The sequence below is a fragment of the Buceros rhinoceros genome, unplaced genomic scaffold (assembly GCF_000710305.1).
Source record: "Buceros rhinoceros silvestris isolate BGI_N320 unplaced genomic scaffold, ASM71030v1 scaffold8746, whole genome shotgun sequence".
In the NCBI taxonomy this organism is placed as follows: Eukaryota; Metazoa; Chordata; class Aves; order Bucerotiformes; family Bucerotidae; genus Buceros; species Buceros rhinoceros.
In genome coordinates this window covers 31,547-41,649 of record NW_010419287.1, presented here as the reverse complement: position 1 = coordinate 41,649, position 10,103 = coordinate 31,547, and the positions used below count along the sequence as shown (strand labels likewise).

The window sequence follows — 10,103 nt, the reverse complement described above, 5'->3', positions numbered from 1 at the left end:
CGCGAGTGACCAGCCCGGGAACCGCGCGCCTTGGGGGATCGGAGTCCCACCTCGTTGCTTCTGAGGAACTGTGCACCACCACCCGCCGGAGCCTTCTCCCGCTGAGCCACGCGCCGTGTGGGACCAGAACCCCACATGCCCTAGGAGCCATTTCCCTGCTTGCTACGCTTTTCACCACCAGGTTTGCCTGCTTCTGTCACCAGCATTGAGGCCACGTGGCTGAAAACGCAGCTGCGCTGGGCAGGGCACATCTCCAGGATGGCGGATCACCACCTCCCTAAGATTGTGATCACCGCCTCCCTAAGATTGTGTTCTGCGGTGAACTCGCCACCGGCTGCCGCAAGAGAAGAGCTCCAAAGAGGAGATATAAGGACTCCCTGAAACAACACCTCAGCCTAGGCCATATTGACCACCATCAGTGGTCCACCCTGGCCTCCAATCGGGAGATTTGGAGACACACCATACATAACGCTGCTGTCTCCTTTGAGAGCACACGTAGAATCAGTGTCGAGGAGAAAAGACAGCGCAGAAAGAACCGTGCCTCGGCTGTACCACCCAAGGAGACCTTCCGCTGTGCTCTTTGCAACCGGACTTGCCTATCCCGCATTGGCCTTTTCAGCCATCAGCGCGCTTGCAGTAAGCGCAGGTAAAGCCCTTCCCAAATCTTCGTCCGCGAAGCCAAGCCATGAGAAGAGCCTCAATCCATGATAGACTAGTAAAATTGTGTTGGTTTGGGTCTCCCCACATGGCACCCCGGCTTTGTATTTGCTGCGGTTCCCTTTTCCTACGCCACGTGGCCAACCACCATCTTTGAACTGCCACGATTTTACTTTCCCTCCTGCGGTTTTAACCCTCACCATTCCATTTCCTACAAAACCCTCAATACCTCGTTGGTTTTCTTTTGTATTTAATATTTTTCTGTTTGTTGTGTTATTAAAGTTTGTTTCCATTTTCCAAAAAAGCATATTAAAGGTCTCAGAATTCTTTTCTCCCTTCCCCTATTTCTGCTGGAATAGGGGAAGGTATTATCGTTACCAGACCTTGGCTTAACCTCGGCCAAACCGGTGACCATCGAGAGAAAAAGGCAGAGAAGGTTCCTGTGTCTCACCCTCTGATCGCTAAGATACAGTGAACTTGCTCTGGCTCTACCTTTACCAATAGTTTTGTCCTTACTGCTTTTACCCACCACTACACTAAGTCCTTCAGATAGAAATCTGTTCTCCATCAATACGGGCCCAGTACAGCCACACCCCACCCACCATCATGTAAAAACACAGCAGCGAACAGTCACCCTCCCTCTTCCCCGAGCCCTGGCAAAACCAGAGTTACACAGTTCCAGTGCATCCCAGTTTGGGACAGTAATGCAGAAAACAGAGATGTGCATCTTCCAGGAAAAGGGTGTCTTACAAGGTCAGGTGAAATACAAGCTCCCTTAGTGATTACCTTTGACAGACACACGCTACAGAAATAGGAATGCCTGTGTTAAAGCAAAACATTTGGGCTCCCATATTGCTGTAATTTTTCTTCCTAGCATCAGTATTCTGGCAAGAAGGGTAATTTATTTATAGATATAAAGAAAAAAAAAAAAGTATCTACTCAACAGCATTTTGTTTTTTCTAACTTGATTTCCCACCAGTTTATCCGTTCAATCAAAAGCATCAACCACAAAACTGAAAGGCTTCAATGTCTTTCACTCACACCCTCGCCCTGCAAGGATGATGAGCGTTCTGTGGGGATTTACACATCACCACATCTACCTGAACACTGGAAACTGGGAAACAGTGCTAAAGCTCATAAAAATCGATGAGATACATTGCAATGATGTCAACTGGCTCCCGAATGAAACTCTTGTGGTGATGGGGGGACTGGTAAGGCTGAAATGCAGCATTCTGCCAGAATAAAAGCCCTGCTTGCAGATACCAATATTAAGCTTGGAAGCCCTTAAATATAAACTGTTAAAATAATTCCCCCCAATAAGGGTGGATGCGAAGGAGATTAAGTAAAAATAACCTAAAAACCATTTCTCTCCTTTGCATTCATTTGAACAACAAAAACTGGCCAAGACAGAAAATGAAAATGTAATCTGAAAGTTTATTAAATTCAGTCTTTCTCCAGTCTTTATCCTAACTACATCAGACTTGGATTCAACCTCTCGCTCACATATTTTTAATCTGAACTTGTCATGAAATTGCTGCTCTTTCGCTGTGTCAGAACGATGCAGCCATTACAGAACTGTCATTTTCGTTGAGCATCGCTGGCCCCGTGTACTTCATTGTCACGCAAGGACACTCAAGTAGCTACGGCTATATATAATCATCCAGAGAAACTGAAGCAAACACAATAGCACAGGCCACAGTGGAGACATTTCCAGACAGTGCCTGGAGATTAAAACCATTAAGAGAGTTGCCTTAGCTTTGATCTACCATTAGCGCTGCTACCTGAAGTACCCTATCTAAAACTGTCCAGTAACCTGCAGAGCACATCGCTTGCCTCATGGAAGTGCTTGCCTCAGGTTGTCAGTGTTTCTGAGCCAAAACACTCCAAGCTTCATACCTGTACTACCAGGCTCTCCCCAATCCCGAAATAACTCCTAACTTCACAGCAATGCTTTACTGAGTCTTTCCCAAAGTGACCTTTGCCAACCATATGCTGGGGTGCATCAAGAGAAGCATGGCCAGCAGGTGGAAAGAGATGGTTCTTCCCCTCTACTCAGCTCTCAAGAGACCCCACCCAGAGCACTGCATCCAGCTCTGGGGCCTCCAAGCGTAAGACAGACATCAACCTTTTGGAGCAGGTCTAGAGGAGGGCCGTGAAGATGATCAGGAGGCTGAAGCACCTCCCCTGTAAAGACAGGCTGAGAGAGTTGTGGTTGTTCAACCTAGAGAAGAGAAGGCTCCAGCATGAACTCGTAGCAGCCTTCCAGTACCTAATGGCAGCCTATAGGAAAGACGTGGAGGGACTTTCTACAAGGACATGTAGTGAGAGGACAAAGGGTAATAGCTTTAAATGAAAGAGGGTAGATTTAGATCAGATATTCGGAAGAACTTCTTTACTGTGAGGGTGGCAAGACTCTGAACAGGTTGCCCAGAGAGGTTGTGGATGCCCCATCCCTGGAAGTGTTCAAGACCAGGCTGGATGGAACTACATGATCTTTAAGGTTTCTTCCAACCCAAACCACTCTATGACCTAGGCTAAGAGCTCCAGTGCACTATGCGTAAAAACTTACTGAGAGCCACAGCAATTGCTGTGAATGCCCCCAGGTCAAGAGGATAAATGAGTGAGGAAACTAACGCCCTGCGTCTAGAGAGCACTTGCCTAATCCCAGTGATGCACCTGATATACGAAGCATATTTTGCAACCCCTCACCCTCAGCTCCATGCCCAAGCATGGTAAATGGCAGCAACACAGTATGCAACACAGCCCTGTATAATCAGACCTTTCTGTTGAGGCCAAGTAAGAACCAGAAGGACAACAAAAAGTGGAAATGGCTGCTCCTTCTTCCCTTAGGCAAAAAGAACAGTTGAACAGGCTGAACACAGTCACCACACCGTGGACAATGGCTAGCAGTGGCAATACTGATACACTGCAGGTACTTACAGTACGTCCCACGGCGCAGAACAGCAAGAGGAGAGAGGTAAAAATCCCATTAGGGAATATACGAGTACTGATTCCCAATTTATGAATAAACGAGTACCGATTTCCCAGAAGTAAGAATCCACAAAACTAAAGTCCCTTCCACAATCACAGAAACATGTGTTTGTAATGTATTTAATGTAGTACCTTGCTTCCAGTAACAGCCACTACCAGTTGCTTTAGAGGAAGATGCACATAAAATCATAAGGACAGTTATCCTCTAAAAACTTGACCAAAAGAAAGGTGTCTTGCTAAGTCCCATCTACTGGCACTTTCTTTCAGGTCAAAGAACGAGGGTTTGTATTACTTATGAACAAAGTGATTTTATGTCTCTTGGAAGAATTTGACCCAATCCTTATGACTGTTGCTCAGTGCCTGGCTTCCTGGCATTTTGTGACTGTAAGTTCCACCCAATAAATGGCACCAAATGTGCCCAAAGTATTTTGTTTTCTCTGCAGAAAACAATTTGCTGCAGCTTAACCTGCTCCCAAACCATCAGGTCCCCTTGGATCACCTCACTGTCCTCACCAGCAGCAACTACTCACATCCACGCTAGGTGATCTAAGTGACACCCACTGATAACCTCTCATCAATACAGAAAGTCATTCAGCAGTCCTACCTTCCTTTGTGTCTGAACTGGTGTAACGCCACACTGTTCCTCTCACCTAGGGTAATTTAGTTCTCTTAGTCTTTTTGAGATACGTTGTCAGAAGTTTAAAAAAGAATCTGTAAACACAATATACACCATTTTTTCTTTAACTGCGCTTTGGCTGTCACATAAAAATAAATACAGTAGAAAGAAGGAGTCACATCCACTCTCCTGAGACTCTGTGCTGGCTTGCAGATGAAAACAAGCAAATGTGAAGTCTAAAGCCTAGCTCCAACCAAGAACAGTTAGTTGTCACCAGTAGAAAATAAAACATCAAGGGAGGCCCACTGAATGAAGCAATTCTCAGATTCTGTTTTTTTAACTCTCAGCTGCTTCTTTAAAAGCTTCCTCCCTTTCACGGTTATTTTTCATGTTTTGGATTTCTCCTGCAGGCACATACGACATGGGGTAACTCCTAAAGTAACGGAGGAGTGCTTTGAGGAGCAGACTGGCTTTCATTTGACTGCCAGTAGACAGATTTGTGACCTTTCCTTCCCTTAGTTTGTTTACTGGGGGCTCCAGAAAACAGACTGCAGCTGGCAATTTCTGAACGCAGCAAACTGCCGAGGTTTCACCTTAAAAGTCTACCACAAACCTACACAACAGCAATTCACCAAATTCATTCTAGGATCAGGTAATCCTCGTAGGACCCTGATAAACTTTTCTCCTCTCTAGTTAGGTTTGCTGATATTTCTTACAGGAGCCAGAAATGAAAGACTGAAATGTACTGAACATTAATAATTCTTTTCAGGCTAGGGCAGTCAGGCATAATCATGACTGCTTATAAATCAGTTGTTTTTGTTCCAGCTTATAAGAAAAGTAATGGAAATAAATCCATTACTAATACAGAGAGGGCTGTAAATAACAACTTACATTTTACAGCAGAATGTAAATAGCAGGACAGAAACTCCTGAAACAAACAAGTCTGACTTCTATTATTAATAATGAATGATTTGCCTTACATCAAAGTTTTGAAGTCTGATGGATTTCAAAGTGTTTCACAGTACAAGCACATGAAAGAATCAGACAATTTTGAAAGAAGGGAGAACAGGTACCATAAGAGACATCTCTCAGAAAGATTTATTTGGGTTAAAAAAACCAGGAAGTTTGACACTCCTTCAGAAGTGTTTGAAATATTTGCAATAAAAATTACCTCTTGGTTCATATTTGTACGTGCTTCGTGTCTCCCTCTCAGGAAAGGAGAGAAGTAAAACTGAGCCAAGTACAGACTGTGAGACAGGGAAGGTGATGAGAACATCATCAAGAATGATGTCAGAACTGTCCAGAAGTGAAGCAAAGGAAGTGAGAGAAAGGCCAGACATTTGTGCTGAAGTTGAGACACCCCCCGCCCCCCCCCATGAATTTTATGATGGCTTTTTTAAAGCAGAGTCAGAGGTGGGACAGCCAAACATGACATCATTCACAAACGAGCTATGCCACTAGGACAAAGGGAACTGAAGAGGGTACATGAGAAGTAGTGATGCCCATGGAGATTTCAGGGACATCACCTTCCACCCCCCCACCCACCCCCCCAACCAGTTGAAAAACTTGTTGGAAGCATTCAAACTGCCCAAACATTTTCCCTCTTAATAAGCTTATTCAACAACAACAACAAACGCTAAAGCATCTGTTACAATTTTTCAATCCACTGCACCCATTACTATTTCCTTTATTAACATACTTTGACTTGCAAAGCTAAAGTGGCTTTGTAAAAAGAACAGGGTAATGCAGATAGTGAATGGATGTGGAAACCTAACACATCTGGTAACTGATCTTGGATTAGGGAAGAGCTTTCTGTTCTTGGCACTCTTCCCACAGCTGAAGCTCCAACATGCTACAACTGCACAGTGGAATAAACACCAGTACCAATGAAAACAAATGACAGTAGCTACTACTCACCATGTACAAATCCTCGTTGACACCTAGATATTTTCCATTACCACAACCAACATCAGCCACTATCGACCCTTTTGGTAGGGACCTGAGAAATTCTACAATTCGGGGCCACGGGCTATGCCTGGTACTGCTGAAGTGTGTGGCAATCTCTTCGTACACCTTGTGTACATATTCTTCCTCCAACTTCAAGGCCTCCATCTCGTTGTGGGGAAATGACGGTTGTACCTGTCTTTGCTGTCCTTTCTGGCTGTCACAGACAGATGGGTAAACTAGACATAGCATAGACATACAAAAAAATAACATTTTTAAAAGTAATTCCTTGTTGGTTAAACTTATTTAGCAAAATAAAAAGTGAAATATTAAAAGGCAAAAGAAAAAAGCTTCATTCCTCCTTTGACTTTTAAAAACTGAAACGCAGGTCAAACTGCAGAACTGTTTGATGACCTTAAAACTAGGAACCTGCCCATGTGTACCAGAGGCCGTTTGCAGTGATCACTCATCCTGCTGTGTTAATCATGTTTATGTTTACGTTTTCAAAACTGAGATGGTGCCCTGAACACCAAATATGATGACATCATGGCAATTCAGCCTCTGAAATTCAGTTCAAATGGATTTCAATTCCATCACTGAGCCACCACCTACTATCACTTACATGGCTCTATCGCTGCAGATCTGACTGCTTCTCCTTCTCTAATGTACTTATTTTCAAAAAATTTCAGTCCCCTTCAAATAAAAAACCTCTAACCTGATGGGAACCTGAAGAATAGTAGCTACTTCTATTCTGTTACATTTATTCCAACATCTGAGGTCCCAATGAAATTCAAGATTCCAGATTACTTACCTGGCTCTAGAGCAAGCCAAATGCCTTCCTGTGTAGAGAAACTCCAGCAACCACAGAGCTGGAACCAGTTCAAGTCATATATTATGCCTAACACTGAGCCATTCAGGAATGGCTACCTGGACTGCTAAAACTACCCAAAGGATAAACTGGTTTGCTCAAAAAAAAGAAAAAAAATGCCTACGCATTGGTGATAAATAACAATTTGACTTGAAGATCACCTCAGGACACTCACTGCAATTGCAAGGGCTTCTCCTCACTTTCCTGAATGTAAATGATGTCCTTGTTTCCCTTCGCTTTAGTGTTAAATCTCCAACATCAGCAGTGATTGCTCCAAGTTTTTGCCCGAGGTCAGATGCTTGAATGACATCGTATTTTCGGGGTGTAATCCTAAAACAAAGTAACACAAAATTAAAGGACAACTCAATTTGCATCAGAAAAAGCAATCCATCTTCGGAAAAGCAATTCTTACACACTGTGACAAGTGTGATTATAACATGCTATGTAATATAGTGCTGCTTCTCCATTTTCAACCTTTTCAGTTTCAGAGGAAAAAAACTGGAGCTGACACACAAAGTAATGACGTTAATTAATGTGTTATTTAATTACAATACGTGATTATAACATGCTATGTAATATAGTGCTGCTTCTCCGATTTCAACCTTTTCAGTTTCAGAGGAAAAAAACTGGAGCTGACACACAATGACGTTAATTAATGTGTTATTTAATTACAATACCCTTTCCTCCCTTTAAAGTTTGATTGTTTATATTTCTAGGACTTACATTTTTTTATATATTTGTTAAAGATAAAGTACCCTCCTAAAACCAGCAGCCATGGGGATAAAAGCACAGAACTGGCTGAGTTCTACATCAACAGATTGAAGTTTCTCATTACCAATGGGCCTCTCCACTGAATTCTGCTTTGCAGAGTTGCTTTTCCATTTATTGACAACAGAAGATGCAAAGAATTTGGCACTTGGGAGATTTGCCAAAATGCCTAAAGGAGAAACTCTGCTATAGATCTTTCTTGACCAAAATCTATCAAGCAAGCTTGGAGCTGAGCTTCTTAAGCTACTTCTGGATTTGGCACGGATCTAAATGGAACACAAACACAATTTTGCAAAGACAAAATTCATAAAGTGGAAGTGATTTGGGAACTTTCTTGGGGTAACGAGAAATAATCTTATGAAGAGGTTTACATTCCGAAAAATTACCAAACCCAAGAATTCTGATACCTCTGCAAATGGATCTCTCTCAAGGTTAAGAGGAAAATGAGAAAGTAAAATGCAAAGCAGAACATGAGAGAAAAGAAACAGCTGCACCCACACATAGCTTCCCGTCACCTGCACAGGGGAAAAAGTAGATACTCTTGGAACAAAACGGAAACTCTTCAGGGAAATAGCTCAGCACTTCAAAACTGTTACTGTGACACTGAAAAGCTTCCTGAACTTAGTCATCAAGGAGATTACTGCAGAAAAAACCCCCAACAAACCACAAAAATCTCTAGGGAATTGGCCTCAGAGCTGCTGGCTTCAAAGCACTTGACTCCCAGCAGCACAAATTCAGTATAAAACTGACTCCCATATTGGTGAGCTGACTTTAACCCTCATAGGTTGAGCCAAAAAGGGAGGGGCGGGGGGAGTGGGACAGGGGTTATCTTACATCTTTTAATAAATCAAAGCATTCAGTCTCATCTCAAATGTCTGCTGGAACTTTTTTGCAGGTCACATGAAACCATCGACCAGTGGCTGTACTCCACCAAGAAGAATGATCTGCAAGCCAAGGCGGCAGCCTGCAGCCTGGCCATCATTCCCACACTTTGCTGTGTGCCATCCTTCCTCCCGCCGGGAACACAATCTCTAACCCAGTCACAACGAAAAAGAGCGCAGGTCTTTCTGTCTGGAAATCAGGAAGCAACACATTGATGCTCCATCTAGATATTGCAAAAAAGAGACATAGAGCAGCCCCGAGGATGGACATCTCCCAAAGGCAGCCAAGGAAGAATAACTGTCTTGATCATGGCAGATAATGCAGCTATGATGAAATAATCAGCTCAGGATGTCCAAGATTCCCTGGACAGGAGAACTTCCAACCCTGAGTTTGCAGGTTTTCTATTTGATTTTCTTTTGTACTTGCAACTAATATTTTCAGAAGTCTCCTTTTTCAAGGTTCTGGTTTCAACCTACATAATTTCCTTTTACGCATACTACAAGCACGAATTCCAGATAAAGGCTGGGCTAAAAACAGGATTCCAAATGTAAAAAATAAAATGCTGCACATCCTCTCGCTTGGCACAGTTTTTTTACTACTGCAGTGTTAGGAACAGTGTTTTGCCAGGTTACCCAACCAAAAATGAACCTCATCAGAAAAAACATCATAGATTAACCTCATCAGAAAAGCCATAATTTTATTTTCACTTATGAGATAAAAAGAGAACATATCTTTTGGTCGCCTTGATGACACTATATAGCTTATTTCTTGACCATATGTTTCTCTTTCAGTGAGAAGAGAACAAAAATACTTTTTCATGTGCACTTTAACAGGGTCAAAGTGAATTCTCTGATTCCCTTGGCAGCCAAATATACACACTGAAAGCATTTCCAGAACAATTCCAAAACTGAACCTTTTGCAGTCTCGTTTGATTTCTGAGTAGAAGAAAGGTATCACAAATGATCTTAAATACATCCTGATGTTATGTATTGCTTGCTGGATGACTAATCTCATAGATTACAACAGTATGCTCCACCAGCATGATGGAAAACTTACTCCATCTGAGTAACCTGACCCGCTACTACTTCTAAAAATACACAGAAAACCTATTTTTAGGAAAGGCGGACAAGTACTGGGATAAGAATAGCTCATACATGAGCAGAAAGATCTGCGTTCTTCATTTTAAGTGTAGTTGAGGTCATTGGTTCTCAAAAGGCAACCGTCACTGGCAGGTAAGTGAGTTAATAATCTCACTCCAGTTCTTAGCAGGCAGTTACACCACCCCAACCTGAATGCCTGCTGGCAAGTACTGCAAGTGCCCCGCATGCATCCTTTCATCTCCTGGGAGCCTGGCTGCCAGGGCCAGCTTCGGAAGAG

The 10,103-nt window shown here is 42.9% G+C and overlaps 1 protein-coding gene across 1 annotated transcript in view; it reads right to left on the bottom strand.

The window, feature by feature from the left end:
* Positions 1–6,181: 6,181 nt before the first annotated feature.
* ALKBH8 (alkB, alkylation repair homolog 8 (E. coli)) overlaps positions 6,182–10,103 on the bottom strand; it is a gene marked incomplete at its 3' end in the record, with an annotated part of 34,296 nt that continues 30,374 nt past the window's right edge. The window contains exons 8-9 of the mRNA XM_010138852.1: positions 7,252–7,406; positions 6,182–6,447 (exon numbers count right to left, since the gene is read on the bottom strand). Coding sequence (XP_010137154.1) covers positions 6,182–6,447; positions 7,252–7,406 — 421 coding nt within the window. The remainder of the gene's footprint in view (positions 6,448–7,251; positions 7,407–10,103) is intronic.